Source organism: Pelobates fuscus, chromosome 3 (assembly GCF_036172605.1).
Source record: "Pelobates fuscus isolate aPelFus1 chromosome 3, aPelFus1.pri, whole genome shotgun sequence".
Lineage (NCBI taxonomy): Eukaryota > Metazoa > Chordata > Amphibia > Anura > Pelobatidae > Pelobates > Pelobates fuscus.
Window position 1 is genome coordinate 287,303,381 of NC_086319.1, and position 23,299 is coordinate 287,326,679.

The 23,299-nt window shown below is 41.5% G+C and overlaps 1 protein-coding gene across 1 annotated transcript in view; it reads left to right on the forward strand.

Annotated features, from left to right (window-relative positions):
- Positions 1-23,299, forward strand: part of SLC4A5 (solute carrier family 4 member 5) — a 139,694-nt gene that overhangs the window by 28,708 nt on the left and 87,687 nt on the right. Inside the window, exons 5-9 of the mRNA XM_063448669.1 lie at positions 4,064-4,193; positions 17,048-17,208; positions 17,702-17,857; positions 18,007-18,102; positions 20,821-20,876. Coding sequence (XP_063304739.1) covers positions 4,064-4,193; positions 17,048-17,208; positions 17,702-17,857; positions 18,007-18,102; positions 20,821-20,876 — 599 coding nt within the window. The remainder of the gene's footprint in view (positions 1-4,063; positions 4,194-17,047; positions 17,209-17,701; positions 17,858-18,006; positions 18,103-20,820; positions 20,877-23,299) is intronic.

The window sequence follows — 23,299 nt, forward strand, 5'->3', positions numbered from 1 at the left end:
GGGGAGGACATTAGGCCCCCCCCCCTTATTACTATTTAGGGCCACCACTCAGGGGTGGTGGCCGGGGGGGAGGACAATAGGTCCCCCCCATCATTTTACTTTAGGCTGCTCACTGTTTAATAGACATGCCCCTGCTCGCGGTATAGCGAGTAGGGGCAAAATTTACTAATGCTAAGTAATTTTTACTTAGTATTAGTAAATTTGGCTGAAAGACCGTGGGAATTAGGGAGTTATCTACTAAGCGGCTGCCAGAGAAGTCCCGAAGTCCCGAAATGCCGAAGTTGCAAAAGTTCCGAAGTGTCCAATTGCCGAAGTCCAGAATTTCGTAATGCCGAACCGAAAATTTTCCCCATGCACATGCCTACCCACTACTCTTTTTTTAAGTGGTGTAGTTGCTAGAAAAACAGGTATACTACTGAGGAACTGAAATAGTGTTTGATGTAATATCATGAAAGAAATTTAGTAAGGCAAGGCAGGTCTTATTTTCAGTGCGAATTGTAAAATGTTGAGAGGCATTCTATTAGTTTCCCTATTTAGCACATTACCCAATGATAGCACCTGTTTTAGCTTTGAAAAAATCTCCCCCCATATGTACTGTCATAAGAGGGAGAGCATAGTGGAGTTGAGCTTGGCTAGGGCTGACCACTGGGATGTACAGAGCAGCCTCCGTCCACCTATCAGAACAGAACTGCAGGGGATTTTGCTAAGTAATCCCTTTGGAATTCTTGGGTCCTAGGCAGCTTCCTAATTTGTCATGTTTTAATGACATCTCTGTGTAGCAGATGTTCGCAGCTATTCCAAAAATACAATAACAGACAACCCTTTTGCCTTTCTAAAAATACCTAATTTTGTTAGAACTTATTTTAACTTTGTGGCTCCAAGCAAGCACTTTAAGAAACTACATCGTGTTGTTGAAGTTATGGTACTTTGAAGCCAATGATGCCATACATCTAGTTTATATCAAACTGTCTAAACTGTCCTAACGGGGGGGGGCGGAGCCAGCTACCGAACAGAGCAGACGCACCTCAGAAGGCTCTGTGCCATAACGGGCAAAATAACTGACTTTTTGGTGGAAATTGGGCACTTACCTACCCACAACTTACACTGCGCATCGCAGACATCAAGATGGGCAGGAAAAACAAAAAACCCAGGGCGGAGCTCCCAAAGCTCCTGCTAGCCATGACATTGGCGAACTCCTGCGGAACTCTCAGAAAGCCGCATGGGAGAAAATGGCGCTGGGGGAAGAAGGATTCTCGGACTCCTCTGACGACGGTATACCGGAGAGGGATCTTCCCTGAATAGACCTGTGGTGCGAACGACCAAACCGCCTCCGCCGGGTGATCCAGTCACTGCAGACCTCCTAAAGAGTATGTTCGCCGAACTTAGGCAGAACTTAGCTAAGGACATAGCCTGCTTTAAGGACGCCATTGCGGGCGCAACCACCAGGCTTGATCTTCTTGAGACCACAGCAAATACTCGGGACACCCGACTAAGCACTTTGGAAGAAAAGGTCTCTGACCTCCAAAAGCAGCAAATCAGCACCGCTGAAAAAGTGGAAGCCTTGGAGGATTACAGAAGGAAACATATTCTTAAGATTAGAGGGGTGCCTGAAACCGTCGGATTACCTGACCTCCCACACTACATTAGGCGCCTACTGGCTACGCTGCTACAGCCTAAGCAGGCCAAAAATATAAAACTAGACTGACTTTTCCGTTTGCCGAAACCCGCAGCAGCACCACCCACGGCCACCGCGGACCTTATAGTACGGTTCCAGTCTCTTCAGGACAAGGCTACTCTGCTGGCAGCGGCCCGGGGGAGATGCCCGTTAATATTTGAGAACTCCCAAATCTCCTTGTTCCCTGATTTAACGAGGAGCACTCTCTCATGGCGCAAATCACTCCAACCCCAACTGCAACATTTGCGCACCAAGAATATCTCCTATCACTGGGGGGGATCTAGGCTACTCATAATAACTTATCAAGGGACTACACACCGGGCAAGGAGCTTGCAAGAACTAAACACTCTTTTGGGCCAGCTGGGCCTCTCAGCCAAACAGGAAGCGACTTCGACCAACCTGTCTCACCTGGATCCTTCCACAGTAGCGGAGTTCATCCCGAGGCCACAACTACGACAACAACTACTGGATAAGGCTGCTGAACTGACCTAAGCTGGAACAGACGCCTGTCCTTCCAGAGGACTGCCACACTTTCCACCACCACAACTAATGCATAAACAAACACGTTTCTAATGTCATTTTTTCTAACCAATTTATGTTTCTCCGTTAATTTTATTATATCTTTTGTACTAGACGAACCTACCTATGTCAGAGTGGGTAGATATACACCCCCACTTATAGTTCTCCATGATTTAATATGTTACATGCGCTAGGGACAAAAACCATGCGGCCACACGCCCGGAATGTCCCACCTTAAACTGGCTCAATTACCCCCCCCCCCCCCTTGCATCCACAATAGAGTTAACACTAAGAGTTTAACCCTGGAGGGGGTGGTGCCCCTTGGGGCACAATTAGCCCAACAGCATAAGAATACCCCAGTATTGAGTTTAACAGATGTACCCCAGAGGGATGTTATTGTTGTACTTCATCAGTTGTACTGTCCTGTTACAAAAATCCTCACTCTGCATTTTTTCTTACCGAAGCCAATGTGAATACTGTACTAACTGTCTGCTTCAATGATAGGGCGGTAGCCCACTTGTTGTATTACTTGCATGCAGTGTGAACAAATAAATAATTAAATGCCCAAAATTGTTGAACTGGAAATATTCCCTAAATCAGCTATGCTTTCCGTTCAGCTATTTTGGCCGTAAAATAGAATTGCACGTTGAATTGTCACTTTTGTAAATAACCCTGAAAGTTAGTCTTAATTACAACTGCCCTCTTAGGCCCTTCAGCACCCAGAGCAGACATCCCCACTATTTCTTTGCAAGACTAACTCAAATGATATATACACATACCTGTCGGATGAAATATGTGTGGGTTCAACTAATCTGAAAAAATATTTGAAAATCTCAATTATAAAATGGTAGTATTGAAGTAATAGTTTTTGGCAATAGCAATACTATATCTGCAATCCTATTACACCAGCAACCTTTCTATTATCTCGTTTTCATAGTATATGTAAGAACGTAGGCAATCTCACAATTGTCTCTTCTGGAAATAACTTTATTGATCCATGCAAGTACACACAGGGAATGGACAATGGAGGCAAACAAAAATTCAAGGTTTAAATTTTGCACTACTGATTACAGCTAATTACTCATAAGCTTTTCCTGCATTTACCTAGTTATGGTTTTAACCATATATGCACACAAATTAAACAATTCCCAGCTAGTTTTTTTACACAATGTTTGGCGAAAAAATTAAATTGAGATTCTTAATCCTAAACTGTCCTAACAGCAAAACACAAAAAAAATTCTGGCACTCAGGGGTCTACCCACAGTTTACAACACCACAATGAGGAGATATATCTTCGTCATTGACCATTCAAGTTTTTGAACAACATAACTTCAAGCACTTGTAGCTTTAAGAGATGCTAGTACCATGTGTAATCTCAATATAACCACAGAGTTTCCAGTGTGGGGACCACATATGTGGACATATAGACACTGTATCTTTCCTTTACAGAGCAACTGAGGTACTAATATAAGATATGTTGATATTATTACTAAAGAGATGTGTAGCATGGATTATTTAGCACTAACTCTGCTAGATTAGTAGTACCTCGGCTGATGAAGGTGCTGCCAGGACTGGGCCTTCTCGAAACACGCAACCCTTTCAAACTTAATTATTAATATAGACATGGCTCTCTACACACACAAGGTTTAACATAATGTGCTTTATAGGCTACTCTGTTACACTGCTATTAAAGTGTGCAGCCACAGAAACTCTCTTCATAAGTGATTCAGTTCATAGAAACTAAAGAAGTCCTTTTTTTGAATATCCTAGTTTATTCATGAGCTCCAAATATCAGCAAGTTGGTGTGTTAAGAATATGATATCTGTTTATTTTCTTGGCTTTGCTTTGATTGTTCAATAACTCTTTCAGTGTCTCCTGCGGCTGAACGGCTCCGATACATTCTGGGAGAAGACGATGAAGCTCCGAATCCCACCTTGTTTACAGAGATGGACACACTACAGCATGATGGTGATGAGCTTGAGTGGAAGGAAACTGCAAGGTGATATTTAAAAAGAAACAGTGGAATTCTTATCAAAGTGCTGTGTTTCATGTCCTTTAAGATTATTATTCTCAAAATGATTCCTGTTTGAATACAAAGGCAAATTGTGTAGTTTTTAGTGGATTTAGAAGGTGGATATCCAGGGCCTTCTTGTTTGGAAACCTACAGTAATTGCAAACACAATTAGCATGGGCTACAGCAGACAAAAATATATTTTAAAAAATGTATAAAGGAATCAATCAATGGTCCCTTCACTCACTCCACATGTTAGAGTAAGGCATACTTAAATGATAGTTGACTGCACTTACTGTATTTAGAAACTCTTTCCTTGAAATGCTATTATTACAAATATTCAGCATTGTGAGCTGGTGTCATTAGACCAGGCAGACAGTCGATTTAATTAAATGGAAACTATTAACAAACCTATGTATCTGAAAATTTCACAGAGAACATTGGCTTAAAGATAGAGTATAGAGAGTTATCATTAATGGTAATTTTTTAAGCTGGACAAAAGTGGTAAGTGGTGTCTGTTCTGGGACCCCTATTTAACATATTTATAAATGATCTTGAAATAGGCATTGAAAGCCATGTGTCAGTGTTTGCAGATGACACAAAACTTTGTAAAGTAATACAATGTGAGTAGGATATTACTTTATTAAATTACTATTATATTACTGTAGAGGGATATAGATTGATTAGAGGACTGGACACTCCAATGGCAGATGAGATTCAATGTAAATAAATGCAAAGTTATTATGCACTGGGGTAAAGAATCCACAAGCAACTTACAAAGTAAACAGTCGTGAATTAGGAATAACACATGAAAAAGATTTGGAGATTGTTATAGACAACTAGGCAACAATGTGCAATGTCAATCAGCAGTGGCTAAGGCCAGTCGGGTATTGTCATGTATAAAAATGGGCATTAATTCTCAGGATGAAAATATTATTTTGCCTCTTTATAAATCACTGGTAAGACCACACCTTGAATATGCTGTGCAATTGTGGACACCTTTTCTATAGAACGATACTATGGCACTAGAAAAAGTGCAGAGGCTATCCTCAACATTAATAAAAAGAATGGAACATTTTAGTTATGAAAAAGGTTTACAAGTTTAAATCTCCTTCTTTTGTAAAAATGGTGCCTCAGAGGCGATATGATAGCATTATACATTTATATTTGGGGCCAATACAAATCATAGTCCGGAAATATATTCATAAACAGGACTATACAAAGGACACAAGGTCACTCATTTAGACTCGAAGAAAGGAGATAAGAACAATAAGGATGTAGAATTCTCTGCCTGAAAGGGTGGTTTTATCAGAGCCTATACAGATTTTTAAACAGCAACTGGATGAATACTTGCAAAAACATAATATTCAGGGATATCATTTTTAATTAGTGGGGAGAGATCCAAGGAGAGATCTGACTGTCATTCTGGGGTAAAGAAAGACAATTGGAAGCCCTTCAAACTGTCTTTTTTCCCTTCTTTTGGATCAACATCAAAAACAGATGTGAGAAAGGATGAACTAGATAGGCACATGTCTCTTTCAGCTGTGTAACTATATACTATATAAACAAGACAAAGAAAATGATAAAATGACTGCTAATAGTAAGTACTTATAGACATATGCAAGAAATAAAGAAAGTATAGAAACATCACTATTCTTAGTGTATAATGATAATTGTTATTATATTTTATAATATTTATATATAGCAGTCTTATTAGTTCATTAGTAATATATTAAAAAGCAGTATTATTATTATTACTATTATTATTACTGCTGTCATTTGTGGGGGGTTTATAGCAGAAGGTGGGTGGCAAAATGGTTAAAGGAGGGGTTACAAGTATAAGTAATTTGTGTCTTCTCAAAACAAATTAGCATACCAATTAAACAAAGGCAGACATTCAGTATTAAAATGGCACAACACAAATCCTGGTTTAAACTCTAATGAAAGTATTAAATGAGCGCAGAGAAAGGCCCACTTTAATAAACCTGGAGATTAACGAGTCAAAATCTAAAGTCCACAAAGAATTTTCTCTCTAGGACACATCAAGTAAAACATTATTGTGTTCACAGTTCCCCAGTCGGTCACAGTAGGAGATGAGCCTTTCCCAGCCTGCACTACAGAGCTTTACAAATTGTGAAAACATGTTCTAGATATTAATGATATAACACATGTTCTGTAGTTTCTTTAGCATTGTAGAACTACAGGTTAGCATACCTCCCAAGTGTCTCTATTTAGGAGGGACAGTCCCTATTTTGAGCCCCTTGTCTTTCTTTTCTGTCCCAATGTCTCTCTTTTCTCCATATTGTTGGTGGTCATAATTCCCAGCATTGTGAGGCATGGACTTTTGGAGGACCTTCTGGGGGCGTTGCCAATGACTCAACTTGCACCTGATAGACAGCTTCCTGGCCTGCCTCCAATATACAGCACCATGCAGGAAGAAGTCCCAATCCCCAACCAAATAATTAAAAATATATATAAATGTATAAATATATATATATTGCCATGTTAAACACAAATACACACACCAGGCAAGCCATAAGACTTGCTTTTACCACAGAAATCTCACTTTAACAGTGCTCTCACTACTGCAAGGAATTATGGGTAGTCATATGCAAATGAGCTCAACAAACAACCACATTTTTGCCTCATAATTCCACTTTATACATGGATTCATTGGAGTATGTGTCTGCTGCATACAACAGCTTTGAAACACAACTCAGTAAGAGGTGCAATGCCAGTGGACCACTCATGGCCAGGTATCCATGAGTGTTTCACTGGCATTGCACCTCTTCCTGAGTTGTGTTTCTGGGGCAGACTTCTAAATGTGGGGCAATCAACAGAAATATTTCATAATCGCAACTCCGCTTTTAGAATGTTCACACAGAATGCACATTATATACCTTTTTGAATTAAAGTGTTTAACCCCTGTTTATTCTCATTGACCACTGTTTCAATTGTTAATGTGATATGATGTTTTTTTTACTTGTTTACCCTCATTGACCTCTGTTTCCATTAACCCCTTAAGTAAACATGACGGAAATATACTGTCATGATTCCCTTTTATTCCAGTGTTGTGTCCTTAAGGGGTTAATAGATTGACCTCGTTTATATCTTCAGAATTTAGAGTCACTGTAACTACTTCATCTCATTGAAATGGTTATAGTGTCTGGAGTCCCCTGTCACTCTCCTTCTATTCATCATTAACCTGTTTTTAATGTTTTAATGTTAAATGAGAGTCCCCAGCAGCCCATCCCCTCTGTGCTGCTTAGATGGACTAATTAGGAAACATTAGCCTGAGAAGTCATTTATGGCTGTGATTGGCTGAGAGTATCAGTAGATCGCTTTCATCCTATCACAGTGCCCACTGCTGGTATAAATTGGCATGGCTAGAAAAAAACTGTGTACTCTCTCTGCCTTAGCCAAACCTTCAGCAGGGGCCAGGCAATGGGAGGCCTTGGACCCTAATTTAGTGTTAAACTGCACAAACATGATATAACACTGACTGGAGGGAAAGCACCAGAGGACTTAATGAACTATAACTAATTATATCAGATGAAATGTTTGCTGTGCTTAAAGTATCCCTTTAATATTTTGGCTTTGAAGACAAAGCTTTGTCTTTTTTAGACTTGTGCATTTGTTTTTTGGCTGAATTGCAATTTGTCCGCATTCCATAACTCCAAAGTGCCATATGAATATATAACCCAACAACCAACTCTTGCAGTGAATGAGCTTGTTCGTTTAATTTGTGTTTTGGACTTCTGTCCATGATGCCAAAAAAAGAGATGGTTAATGGGAAAAATGATGATTGATGGTTAGGGGGCAGCCACTAAATGTAAATGTAAATTTTATTTACTGATCAAAAGAAAAGTGACGAATAAAGGAGGAAAAAGAAGAGCTGTAAAAACAAAAGAAGAAATCTTTCTGTTTGTATTATATATTTAATAAACTTATGCAATATATGAATATTTAAATATAGATACTTTTTTTACTGCTCCTCCTCTTTTTCCCTCTATTGGTTACTTTTTCTCACTTGACCTGTGAACGAAATGCCAGGAAAATGTGCCTATCCATATACTACAAAATATATATGTGATGAAACGTCACCGGGGATGTAGATCTACCAGTGAAGACCATCACCGAGACCGCGGGTCAAGCCAGCAGCTACAGCTACCCCAGCTGCGCTTGCATTTGTAAGGGTTTGTCCTGCCTGGCGGGTATCAATCCCTCGGCCTGTCCAACTTCTGCCAGGCAGGTAACGACTACTTTGCCCATTCTCTGTCCCCAACGCAGATAGCAACCCCTCTGCCTGTCCTCTTTCTACCAGGCAGGTATTGACCCCTCTGCCTGTCCTATTTCTCTCAGGCAGGTATTGACCCATCTGCCTGTCTTTCTTCCAACTACTGCCTTAACACAGCATTGCACTGCACTTGCAGAATTCAGCTCTTTCTCAGTTCCCAGGACCAAGCCAGCTTGAAAGCAGGTACAAAAACATTGCAGCTGGAATCCCTGTACAAACAAGGTAGGACATACAGTTCCCTGTGGAACTAGCACACAATATTTTATTTACACTCTGGACTAGCCCCTATCTGAATTACAATAAACTTTTTGTGACACACTCAGTCCAATATATATAACAAAATCATATAGGGAATCATACAGGCACTCATAATAATACAATACAATATCTATGAAGAGTGGGGGAGAAAAAGAATAACAAGAAATATGTCACCTGCCTGCATAAACCATGATATGCAAATCTAATTAACTATCCTTGCTTTTCATGTAGTGCACATAACTGATGCAACCAACAGGTGGCACTGCACAGGCCCCACAGCCACACATGGAATAGCACAAGACATTCTCCAAATAACATTACGATATACACCACGCAGCTATAATGGGCAGAGGGTGACTTAAACAAAGTCATCCAGGGACCTGCATGTGAAGTGTCAGTATTATGCTCCCAGTGATGGTGAATACTGTCACAATATACATAATATTTATATTACGTTTACATTTTGCAGTGTACAAATTGGCCCAGTTTTGCTCCCTTTTTTGTTTTTTATGAATATTTTGCATTGACGATATTCGGACAACCAGAACCAGAATCACCACATGAAATATCGGACTACCAAAACCAAATAATTATTTATTTATTTTTTTGACAATCTTTATTTTGTAGTTTTATATTTTAAACAGGGGTATGCATGTAACAGTTTAGTTCAAGTAAATATTACAGATGCAACTTGTATGTCGGTTTAGTGAACAGTTATAAACAACACCGCTCGTGTGAGCTTTATTTCTACCCGTGAAGCATGCTTTGATTCAGACCTATGGCTAAGTCCTTATCCGGCCTAGTTCAGGCACTGGGATTCCCTCTGCTGGTCTATGTGTTTTCGGTTATCCTGTCCCAGTGCGCCTTTGTCCTTCCTGGGTCGCGTAGAACTGTGAGGGGCATTTAGGTTGGGGAGTTGAGACGACCTGTATAATGCAACATGGGGTGTCAATAAACAGTGCTGGAAATATGTGGCCCTGGGACTATGGTTAGCTTATGGTTTACCGCTCCTGGGTTTCACTGGTGTACCTTTTAGCGATTACTAGGGTCAGTTGCTGCCTACCTGGGGTAGCCAAGCTGTAGCCAGGTTGTTTATTGTTCGGGTTTTGGCATTTTCAAGGCTTGTTCCTGCTCTTATTTTGTGTTTTTTTTCGATGATAGCATACTTTGCTGACTGGCCCTCACTAACGGGCCATGGCAGTGAAGTACGATATTCGTTTGACTGCCTAGGGATTCACTCTTCGGTGTGTGTGGGGGCAAGCTGTCTAGTTCAGTCTTATTTGCGTCTCTCTATGTTTCTTCGGTACTTCGTGTTTGGTGCCCTAGTAGATGAGTACCCTATGTTGTGCTCGTGTGACCCATGTCGCGTACCGTCTATTTACTTCTTTAGCCTCTAGCCCCCCTGTTCAAGACCTCCCTCAGGTCGTCTTCCCAGTCCCATATCGTGTGTAGTTGTGTGTCGCGTGTCCGTCTATTTCAATTCAGGTGGGTGGGTCATGATCCAGGGATCGGGGAAGGGGTAAGGGGAGAGGTGGGATAGGGGTCCTAAGAGAAGGATGGACATGGGTGAGATTGAATGAGAGTGAGAGGCCCGGGTTGGGTCGCTGAGCCCCGAGCACGGTGCCTGCATTTTCTTGGACTGTGATCGGTAGCTGTGCGTCTGCCCGCTCCAGACCCTTGTCTGGAGTCTCTTTCGTTGGGGGTGGGCTATGTAATCCCCTTCGATATGTATGCTCTCCATGGGTACCATTTTAAGGCGCACTTGTCTGAGCGTTTCCACAGGGAGGCGGTCATCATCTCCATGTCATAGATTTTTTTGACTTTGCCCACCCATTGTCTGAAAGTAGGCATTGTCGGGCGTTTCCAATGCAAGGGAATGAGGGCCTTGGCCACAGAGAGCAGTTGGATGGTGAGGAAGTTTTTGTATGCCTGCAGGATGGTGGGTGCCCGTGATTTCCCTTATCTTTGTGTTAAGCATCTGGCAGAATGGTGCTATACGGGGGAACGACCACCAGATGTGTAGGCTAGTCCCTATCGCTGCACCACATCTCCAAAAGTCGCCTGTGCTGGTGTTGTATATATGCCTGAGAATGTCTGGCGTCCTATACCAGTGTGTCAGTAACTTGTAACTAGTTTCCTGGAACTTCGAGCTTATGGAGCATTTGTAAGTTAAGAGGAATATTTTGTCCCAGTCATGGTCCGTCCGTTGAATCCTGGTCTCTCTTTCCCATTTTTCCATGAAACCCAGTGGGCTACTATCTCCGTTCATCAGGAGGGTGGCGTACAGGTATGATACGCCATGTTCCATGTATCGTCTATTCGTGCACAGTGGTTCGAAGTCCAGAAGTTGCCTATGTAGATGGTCTTTCCCTCGCAGCTTAGCGTGGTATGTCTTCACTTGGTGGTAGGGGAATGTGTCTAGTTGGGTTGGTTGTCGGCCCGTCAGTATGTCTGTTAACGGTTTAAGTGTTCTCCCAGAGCACCACTGATGTATGTAGATCCAGTCCGTCGTCTGGAAATTTTTGAGGTCCGGATTGTGTGTAATGGGGGTGAGTGGGTTCGGTGAGGTGGCTAGCTGTCGGGGGTACCGCAAGCCACACCAGACCCTGAGTGTGGCGTCTATCATGGGATTATCTGTTCGTAGCTCCGTGAAGGTGGCTCCACTGAGCCAGAGCTCCATCTAGAAGTGAGTCTCGAGGCTGTGTGAGCAAACTGCACCACTGGAATGTACAGTGTGGATTGCGGTTCTTGCCTCTGCTGGTTCGAACAGGATCTCTGGCAGAGGGTGTTGTTTGTCGATTGAAAGCCTGCTTCCCGGGCAGGGCCGGACTGGAAACTAAAAGCAGCCCTGGAAAAAAATTCTATACCAGCCCAATAATGCGTCGCGCCAGCATAGTGTGCTGATATAGAGGGTGAAAAAATAACTTGAAATTGAAAACTCTTACTCCAACGAAAGAACGCATATAGGGCTTCAAAATAAACAAAAGAGTGCCTATATTTTAAGTAGACGTACATTTGCATGTAATCAATGTTCCAGTACAACTACTTTGGCCTATTAAGGACATTTTAGTAATGGGACTGAAATGCTGAATGTCTGCAATTGCACAACTAAACAAAAATGAAGTTAGCTTGTTTATTTTGAAGTTCTATGGGTGCGCTCTTCACTTTAAATATGTTATGGTGCATGAGTATGCAACTAGCAACAAGACTGGGCCAATACGTGCTCATTACACACACACACACACACACATATATGTATATATATATATATATATATATATATATATATATATATATATTAATGACATTTATGTGTGTATTATGCATATATAAATGTATATTACTATATGTGTAAATATTATAGGCATAAATATATGTTACTAATACACACATCAATGTGTATATATATATATATATATATATATATATATATATATATATATATATATATATATATATATATATGTGTGTGTGTGTGTGTGTATTACTGTCAGGATCACATCAATTTACGTCTATTACCTTTACCTCGTTTAGTGTATCTTGTCTCCAATTGTCTCCTTTTTTTCTCTTACAGCGACCCTTGTGTCTCTTTTACTTCATCCCAGTCCCTGTGTGTTTCTTTTTACCCTTCTCCAGCCTCTGTATTTCTCTTTCCCTAGCCCCTTTTGTGTTGTTCTTAGCCCCAGCCAACAAACCTTCTGTGTCTCTTTCTTCCCTCTCCTCCCTGTCTCTCTTCCCCCTCTCCTCCCTGAGTCTCTCTTCCCCATCTCCTCCCTGTGTCTCTCTATTACCCCTCTGCCTCTTTGTCCCCCTTCCCTGGTGTCTCTCTATTACCCCTCTCTTTATTTCCCCATCCCCTGTCTCTCTATTACCCCTCTGTCTCTTTGCCCCCCCCCTTCTCCTGTGTCTCTCTATTACCCATCTCTTTGTCCCCCCAACCCCTATGTCTCTCTATTACCCCTCTGTCTCTTTGTCTCCCCCTTCCCTGGTGTCTCTCTATTACCCCTCTCTTTATTTCCCCATCCCCTGTCTCTCTATTACCCCTCTGTCTCTTTGCCCCCCCCCTTCCCTGGTGTCTCTCTATTACCCCTCTCTTTGTCCCCCCCATCCCCTGTCTCTCTATTACCCCTCAGTCTCTGTGTCCCCCCTTCCCCAGTGTTTCTATTACCCCTCTATTTGTCCCCCTTCCCCTCTTTTTGTCCTCCACTTCCCCTCTATTTGTCCCCCCTTCCCCTCTATTTGTCCCCCCTTCCCCTCTTTTTGTCCCCTTCCCCTTCCCCTATTTTTCTCTGTACCTGCTGCTGCTACAGGAGGACTGAGGGAGGGGGCGGAGCTAACTACCATGCTCCCTCCCGGTTCCCATAATTCCCAGCATCTACAGATCATAGAGTAATCCCTACTCTATGATCTGTAGATGCTGGGAATTATGGGAACCGCGAGGGAGCTTGGTAGTTAGCTCCGCCCCCTCCCTCAGTCCTCCTGTGCTGACAGCTATGCTGCTGTCAGTATCAGTGAGTGTGCTGCTGCATCGCTTAGGCGGCCGCCCGGCACACTCACTGATACTGACAGCAGCATAGCTGTCAGCACAGGAGATGGGGCTGCCGGCCGCAAGGTGAGTAATCACCTCAGAGTGTGCCGCCGGACCGGCCACCCGGCGGCACTGACATGCGGCCGGTGGCCGCGATTTTATTAGACAGCAGGGCTCCCTCTCACTCTCCAGCCCCCCCAGGTGCCGCGGCCCACCGGGAAATTTCCCGGTATCCCGGTGGGCCAGTCCGGCCCTGTTCCCGGGTATGCACCAGAGCCTTTGCGTCCTGCTGTGCAGCATTGTTGCCGTTGGCCATTTTAGATAGGCCACGCAAGAGCAGCTCACACTAGATACTCACAGGAACTGCTGTAAAATAAATAAGGCCTTGCTTGGTAGAAACCAGGATAACCACCAAAATTGTGAGATTTAGTTTTTTACTCTGGTATTTAAGAATAAAATTTGCAGCTCAACTGAGCTTAGTTAATAAACAAACACTGTCTTCCTCTTCTACCTCTTTCTAACTCTTTGTATCTTTACATTAGTCTGATCATTCCTCATATTTTGATGGAACAAATAATCAAACATTATAATAACAGAAAGGGAACAGGCATGGAATGTTAAATTGGATTAGGATTATATCACCCGATTTATTGTACTTCTGCTTAAAAATCAGTTTTCCGAGAAAATGTAACTCTTAGGAGTTTCTTTAAGTCCTCTGTTGTTTCCTGTTGTAATCCATAATACAAGTCACGCAACTTTAACAAATCATGGGGGGAGAAAAACAATTCTAGCAGGATTAGAACTGGAAGAATAAATCAGTCATATTCTCCGCAGAACACAGATTAGATGGGCCATGCATGCTCCAATTTCGCTTGACTATTAAAGTCTTTATTATAGGCAAGGGAAATGTAAAATGAGCTAAATTCTCCTCTTAACTGCAACAAAGGTCAATAGCAGTTAACTGGTAACATTTATTACATGCTTATGGCTTCAAATTACAATATTCAATATTAAGTGAGCAGTGAAAGTAAAAAAAAAAAAAAATAACAAATGATTGCTTCATTTAAAGGATGCATCAAACTAATATCAATGAGTTGTTAATCTGATGGCCTCGCTGCCTGTTAAGGATGTTCTCTGCCGTTGGCAAAAACAAATTATTCTGCCTCTGCTTAGTTTTGCAGTGGTTTACTTTGCTGATACAAAATCAAATCATTACTCATAAACAACAAAATCTGGACTAACACTTTGTCAGGGTATTCATTATTCTCTAATGTTTGAATTCTTGGAGAATTTAAAGTCAGTTAAATATTGTAAGCCAAGTTGAACAAAAAAAAATCTGACTTTTTCCTATTCAGAGATTTTGACCTAAAATTTAAAATTCACTTTGAATTGCCAACAATTTTGGCTTTAGTAAATAACCCTGTGGGTTTGTTTAACAAACACTGAATTATCTCTAACTACAATCTGAATCTGGGAGGATGTTGGGGGGGACTACCTCCCCTTACTTTTCTTGCCTTCTAAATGTTTATTCCCCTCTTCTTCTTTTTTTTCTCCCTCCTTTTTCTTTTCCCTTTTGGCACAGACTAGAAAATTATTTATCTAATCACAATTATTTATTTAGTGCCAACATAGCGCTATACAATAGGTAAACCAGACAAAACATGTTTGATATATGATAACAGTAGGTGAAGAGGGCCCTGCCCAAACGGGCTTACAATCTAAAGCAATAAAGGGTGTAACTCCATCACAATGGGCAAATACTCAAATTACAGAATCAAGCAGGCCCGGACTGGCCATCAGACACACCAGGCAAATGCCCGGTGGGCTGCGGTGGCCATGGGCCGAAGCCGGCAGGGGAGATCACAGGATCTCCTCTGCCAGTCTATGCAGGTCCCGCGCTATCAGAGTGCCACTGTGTTCCATGACGGGCTGGTAGGGAGATCAAAGATCTCCCTCACCGGCCCACGTGTAGTGTATTGCGGCCGCCAGCGGGGGAGAGAGGGAGGGAGACAGGAGAGGAACCCGGAGGAGCTCTATCGTGCAGCTGTTCTTCTCTAGAGATTCAGAGTTTTGTCATGGCAACGCTTTGGGTCTCGCGAAAGTGTACTCTAGCCCCACAGGCTGAAGTAACTGTCTACCATTTGTAAATGCATTTCTGAGTTTGGTTTTCTTGTAAAATGTTTACCTATACAATGAGATTGTTCTTTCACAAAAGAAACGTGATTGCAATTTGTTTGTGTTTATACTGCTAACAGTGCCTACCTCTTCTTACTGGTCCCTGTATCTTTGTATAATTGTATTTCTACTTTCTATAACAATAAACATTTATACGGCATGATTAGAATCGGAATAGCACAATTTAGGCTGAAATAGCTGATATAGTCACAGCTTGCCTATTTTATCCTAAATGTTTCCGCTTATATTTTAATCCTGAGTTTATTGGAGTGTCAATGTACTATGGTGGCTAAGACTGGCAAGGCAGATATTAATGATCTACATAATCCATGATGATTAGACAAACTTTACCAATATCTCTATCGATAGATGTTTGATAGAGGTAGCCTGATTTACAAGATGTTTTTCAAATATATTTAGTGGATAATGAATTCCCAAATCAAAAAAAATTAAATTACTCCTAAAACTGTTGAAAAAAGAAATTCTAGATTTCTCATTGTGTATCAGAGAGGCCAACTGCAGGCTTTTAGCTGCAGAGCTTTCTTCAATGGTCAAAAACGTGAATTTCAAACGTAAGACCAAAGTAATTTCATTAGTTGAGTTGGGAAACTTCAGCAATGCAGTTTGGGTTCTTTAATCTGAAATTTGAAAATCATTTTGAATTTACTTTGAATTTTCACGTCAATAATGTGTCTCCCCCAGTCTTCAATTGTTTAAGAAGTCCCTCAAAACACATCTGTTCAGAAATGCTTATGGACTCCAAGAGTAACTTATCAATACCCATCCATATCTGTCTCTTGCTCTCCTAAAGAGCTACACTCCACTCTCTCCTCCAGTTCTGATACTTTTCCACCCTGCTTGGTGGCTGTCATCCTTGCTGCCATGTTGTGTTTTTGTACCCCATTCCCTCTAGACTGTAAGCTGGTTTGAGCAGGGCCCTCATCTACTTATTGTTTTTGTGTCACTGTAATTGTCTCATTTATTGTAAATCTCCCCCCCCCCCCCCTCCCCCCTCCCCCTCCTAACTTTCACCATCCCATTTTCCATGCTGTTTTTAACCGGAGTTAACCAGGTGTGTTCAGTGTTATACTGTCATGTATTCAGTTTACATAATATTACAAATAATGTGAACACATTTCATTATTTCCATCAGTCACTAGGTATCAAATATCTCAGACTGGGAAGAAGCTTCCCTACAAAAACAACAGATGTAGTTTTGGATAAAAGGAGAAATAAGCAATAATTGTTTTAGATTTTTTTTCCTCGGCTGTCTCTCTCTAAATGAATCAATGTAAAAGATGTAAAAATTAAAACAGCTCTATATGCAAATTATTTTACATTATTTTAATCAATTTTCACATTGTATAGTAGGGTTATTTCAGGAATGAAGTAGACCAAATGTATCTGAAAACTGTTTTTTGCTTAACTACATGCCTTTTCACACTTTTGGACAAACCCGTTATTTTCTATAACCAACACTGTAAGCACTTTTGTTTATAAATTCTAACGTTTTTTTTACATATTAATATACCTGTATTTTAATTGAACACTTGTTATGTCTTTAATTCTCCTCTTCTCATTTAGGTGGATAAAGTTTGAGGAGAAGGTCGAGGAAGGAGGAGAGAGGTGGAGTAAACCTCATGTGTCTACATTGTCCCTGCACAGTCTTTTTGAGCTGAGAACGTGTCTTCAGACTGGAACTGTGATGCTTGATTTAGATGGGTATTCACTGCCGCAGATCATAGGTACAAACCAAAGCTTGCCGAATTAAACCATTTACTAAAAACAAAACATCAGTTTTTCTTATATGTTGATTTTATTTTTACTATTTTATTTATATTATAATCTTTCAAATGATTGTTTTTTTTCCACTTGTTTAGTTGGTAATTATTTACCTTTAGTTATTTTATAGATTTTAATGTTATAACAAGGATCTGTTTATTTTTTAAACCGGTTATCTTCGCCTTGTGTAGTGCATCCATAGTGAATATATATACTCCGAATAGATTTTTTAGATGAATAATAAAGAGTAGATTTTTCATACAAAATGTGGATACTTACCCTGTGTAATTGCAATGATATTATTTGATTTTAAGGGGGAAAAAAATCTTTCAGGTATTGAATAAACATAACATAATAAGAATAATGAGTAAAAGAAATAGCTATTAATGATATTTAACATAGCAAAGTATGACATGTTTGCCACATAGCATACTAATGTTAAATATTCTCATGAAGATGACATCATTGAGAAGCAGGTGGAGGACGGGATGTTAAAGCCAGAGCTCAGAGACAAAATCAGTTTTGTCCTCCTGAGAAAACACAAGCACCAAACCAAGAAGCCCATCCACAGGTCTCTGGCGGACATCGGGAAGTCTGTCTCATCCAGCACAAGTGAGTCAAAATGAGAGAATTATGGTGAAACAAACATCATTTGACTTAACTGTTTGAATAAGAATAATTGTGAAATGGAAATCAGGCTTTCATCCATCCGTGCAGAGGATATAAGGTGATTTGTTTAATGTATTTTTTGTTTTTTGTAGACCGAATCCCTGTTCCAAGTACTCCTGTTGGAACTCAATTTCATCGCTCCACAGAAGACCTGAGAATGAGACAGAATTCAAACTATGGAAGATTACGTATGTTTTTTTTTCTTTAATATTCTGCTATCCAGTGAAAGTGTTATCCAAGTGTATAATATCACCAATGTGACTGGGAAAAAATGATGTATTTGCCAGCAATTAGGTTTTTTTATTATTAATATTATTTTTTTAACTGATAATATGTTAGAGGGTTATACCAACCAAAAACTGTGTTTTAAGTAAGCCCTGTTTTTAGCCACAGTAAACCTTCCTATACTGGTACCCAACCCCAAAAAATAAAAAATAAGGAAAACATCTCAAACTTACCCCCGTTCAAGCTGTGAGGCTAAGTTCTCTCTGCAGGCTGATCTTCCTCCAGTGATGTTATGCCACCCTCGTTGGAGGGAAACTAAGGAGGCTGAAGTAATAACATGAGCTTCACAGAGGGTGGGCCATCTTGCAGTTCACAATCTGGTGCCAACATGCTGTGGATGTTGATATCAGATGCCAAATTTGCACAGAATTCACATTAGCCACCCAGAACTCTTGTTCTGGGCTTGTTACTGATGCCCCGATGACATTGCTGAAAGTGGAGTTACACCTCCAGCAGAAGAGGGGCTAATCACTGTATGTGCTGAGTTTCATAGCAAAACCCTGCCCATACAAGCTCCATGCATTATGACCACTTCAAGTCACTGAAGTGGTTATGGTGTGTGAAGTCACATTTTAAGTTTTATAACTTAACTGATATATTGAAAAAAGGAAAAACATGTTATAGTGTAACTATATAGAAAATATGAAAACATAATGGACAATTCTCTCTACAGACTTAGCTTGTCCATTTTATACTCACGTTTTACTAGGGTATAAATACTCATGCTTTGCCAATTAAAATGATCCTGCAGCTTTCAATGAAAATGTTGGGTTTATGCTAAAAACTCCAGAACAGCAGTGTTATATTGCTGCCTCATGGGTTTCTGGATGATGTAGCTCAATCGTTCTGCTCTACAAAGCTAACAGCTGATCTACAAATCCCAAAAACCTTTTTTGGGCATCAAATACAATTCGGACTACTGAATTGTGTGTGTTGAACAATGGGGTCCCATCACTGCTTTTTAGGTATCAGAGGGGTTCCATTACTGTAATCATATTTCTGTATACTAAATGAGTATAAGGGTATTACACCACTCTGGTATGTAAGAGGAATCATGCTTCTCTAGACTATGTGTTGGCCCTGTGGGAGTACTGGTAGCCAGGTTTGGGGGACCCAGGTTACATTTGGAGGGCTTATTGGATTAAACAGAAGCTCCTACTGGTGCAATATTATTGATTTCATGTACAAAAATAACAACAATGAGGTGTTCATAAAGCACTATTACAAAACTGCATGATCACAAAATATAAAAGCACGGGCTGACCACTTGTTTAGTTTTCTGGTGACTTGTGTGTTAAGAGTCCCAACATCTTTTTGTTCCATGCTGCTCCAATTCTCAGATTTTTGCAAAGTACAGACTATTCATTAAATTTTTTGCCACTGTGGCAAAACTAGCCACTAACAGACTGGGAAAGAACTGTCCTGATACAAATAGGCTATGTTCGGGACTTTTAAAATGGTCGTATCAGTATTGTATGTATATATGCACCAGGCAATCGTTTCCCGAACCATAACTCCGTCCTGTTCGGGAAACGATTAAAACTACCGAATGAGAAACCACCCTGGTGTGGTCGTGTGCCGCTCATTAACAGAATGAAACAATGTTGCCAGTGTTAAATAGGGTTCGTGTGTGGCCGCCGTTCGTATGCCGAACACGTGGCGGCGGCCATCTTAAACGCATGAATAGCGGTGTTTGGTCGTCAAGTGTCTGTAACTCAAATCGGACACTTGACTAACCAAACACCGCTAAGACCTCCAGGGATACCGAAAAGACAGATTAAAACCCACGAACGGCCCGCCGTTCGGTAGGATGAATCCAACGAACCAGGGGATTCATCCGAACGTTAAATTAATACTGGATGGCATAGACTTTCGGGACTTTTGATGTGTGAACTGAGACCGACCACAGGGCCAAAACTCATGGAACTATTTTCGGCTACTTTGCCCGTGCGGTCGGTCAAATCTTTACCCGTCCATAACTCCCAAACCCCTTGTCCGATCTGGGTGATTTTTGAGTATGTTTCTCACCCAGACCAGGGCTACCAGGGGGTACCTATCATATTTGGGGTGTACCTATCATTTAAGGGTGTACCTATCATATTTGGGGTACATCCAAAAGTTGGGGGAAAATGTATACTTTTTAATGATGTTAACTGTTAAGCTAAGGGGAGGAGATGTGGGGGAGACACCATCTATGTGATTGGGCAATGTAATAATTATAGTAGTTGCCTCCCTTGCATGGGGGAATCCCATAAAAGCAGAGATGGTGTTATTAAAAATCAGTTGACTCCCAGACTATGTGTCGTCTAGTCCTTGGGAATGGGAATTATGCTGTGTTTCCTGCCTTCTGTATGCTGAATCTTTATTGCCAGCGGAGACCTCTTGGATTAACCCCTGCTACTCTGCTACAGCCACCTTGTTTTTATTTTGTATTTGCCGCATGTAAAAAAACTTTACAAAAATTACACGATTGGGAGCTTTTCTTGTGCTTATCTCTCAAATCTGTGCTAGAAAGTAGGGCAGATATCATTGCTGGGAATCCAGTAAGCGAATGTGAAGCATGGCATATTATGTGTAATATTTGATACAATACTTACACAATACCTTTCTTTCTTTCACAGGCCATGCGCAGAGCAGGAGTATGAATGACATTACAGACGCTCCAAGCACAGACCAGGTAGTGAGTCCCAAGTCCAATTAACATTATTCTATTAATGATAATAAATAACTTATTATATATTATACATCCAGTTGAACATGTGACACAGAGGCAGCACTGTAGTTATGGACCCTTTAGGAATTCCTGGACTCTGGGCAACTGCCCCTTTAGATCTTGTTTTAATGCATATATAAAATAAATTAATAAGCAATGGTATATGCATTTTGATGTTACCTTATAGGTCACTCGAGTATCATATACTGGTAAATACCATTTAATATTACAACTGACACTTATATGGAAATTACATTCTCTTATCCCATATTTATTGAAAAGTTAACGGGTACCATTAAAAATGTTCATTAACAATGTTGACGCTATCACAATCCAACCATAGCAAAACTTCCTGTCATAACTTTCACCAGTACTGGTGAAAAAGTGTTCTCTGCTTTTACATTCCTGCCAAAGAGGAATTATCAATAAATTAATGGGACCATCAAAAAATGTAGTGAATTCAACATCTCAATGGACTTGAAAACACTTCTGTAACAAATAAACAGTAGCCCAAAATAAGCAGAATCGACACCATAAAGACAACCACCGACTTGATGTTCAAGCAACTTTAGATGGTGATTCCTTGTTAATGAATTACACTAATAAACGAACAAATAAGAAATGTAACTGTGATAAGCACTCCTTGCCCTGGACGTTTGTCACAAATTCATGGAGGAGTGCAGAAGCTGGCCTCCTGCCCACCCACAATGGGTCTTATACAAAGACTCTGTTGGGAAATTAAATCTCCCCAACCCAACTGCCATTAGTTTTGAATATATCTTTATTGTTTTCACAATATAAACGCATATATCAAACTGATTTATGGTAATGCAGGTAGTCGCCCACGCAGGGGCATAAACAACAGTAGATAAAGGTGCAAACATTTTGTCGGTTACGCAGAAGCAGATTTGTCATAGCTTGTATAGTATAACGTAGTCAGTGAAGGCAATTATGTGCACCAAGAATAATATGTAGCTTTACAGTTCCATGGTGTAGCGTATTATTGAACTACATAACAGGAATTAACATAAGCCTAACTTTAAAGCTTTTGTGGCTGAAGCGGTGTATGTGTCTGGCATTGTGATGCTGTATTATATCATAGCTATTAGCATTATGCCAATGTCCCATTAATTGCACTATAAGCATGCTATGGATTAGGTGGACAAATATTAAAAATAATGGCTTTCAGGCTTTTAGCACAAGGAGTACATTCGTTGTTAAGCTGCTGTGCAAGAATATATAATGGAGCTATCTGATTAGCAAGTATGCAGTGGTAAGCGCTGTACTGCAGTTTTAATATGATAACACTTCAATCAGGTGCAAAATATGGGCAGCATAAATGTGTGTTAGCGAGACAGCTCAAATGCATTACAATCTTATTTCAGAGGCATGTATCACTAAGCAAATAGGTATCACTTGAAAACAGACAATGCCTGGTAGGGCGGCATCTAATGCGTCATGGAGGAGGCATGCAATATAACTAAATCTGTAAGCAACAATATAGGAAACGTCTAGAACTAGAGTGCATGTGGGCTCCCTTACAGAGGAGAGGCGACTTAGTTAGCTAAAACAAAACTGATGAGGGTCACCCATGGCCTGGTTGTGGTGCGTCTCCCGGGCCGCCGAGACTCCGTCAGTTTCCCCCGGGACGTCCTCGGCCCAGCACCTGAGTCCTCTGTGTTGCTGTGGGCACTCGGGAACTGAGACAGTCCGTTAGACCCCCACACCTAGAGTCCGCGGGTCGCCCGCCCCCTGCACCTCCCCATCACCACCTCAAACCCAGTGAAGATTGTGTCCCAGTGTCTCTCCCGGTGCCGGCCTCATACTTGGGACCGGTGCACGCGGCCCCCGGCCACCGGTCCGCCGGAAGGGCCGCGCGAGCCCACCCCACAGGGCTCTCAGCATCAGGGACATGGCTCTCTGGGGACCTCCCAGACCCAGAGGCCCGGACACTCACTTCTCCTGCGGGCCGGCAGGCATCACGGGGGGTCCATCAGGGGCCCGGCAGCTCCGGGGTCCGCCCCGGCCATCCAGGTCATCTCCCCAAGGTGAGATATCTCCTTTGGTGCCTCTGCATTCCTCTTTCAATGGTGATGTCCATTGCAGCTGGCTGGCCGTCTCTCTGCCATTGCCAGGTTAGGTAGTCGGCATAGTGTCCATGCGGGGGCTCCCGCTGTGGCACCAGTCGCCACCATGTGGCCGGGATATCCCCCGCCGGCCATGGGGGGGAGACGGGGCCGGGCCCCGGGCCGAGGGTCTCTCCATGCCGGGGATGTTTGTCTTGCGGCAGGTTGGCACTGTGTTACGCCATTTCACGGCGCCATGCCACTTACAATGGCGGCCGATGCTCATATGCCGCATGTAGGCCGAGCCCGCCCTCCATGCCC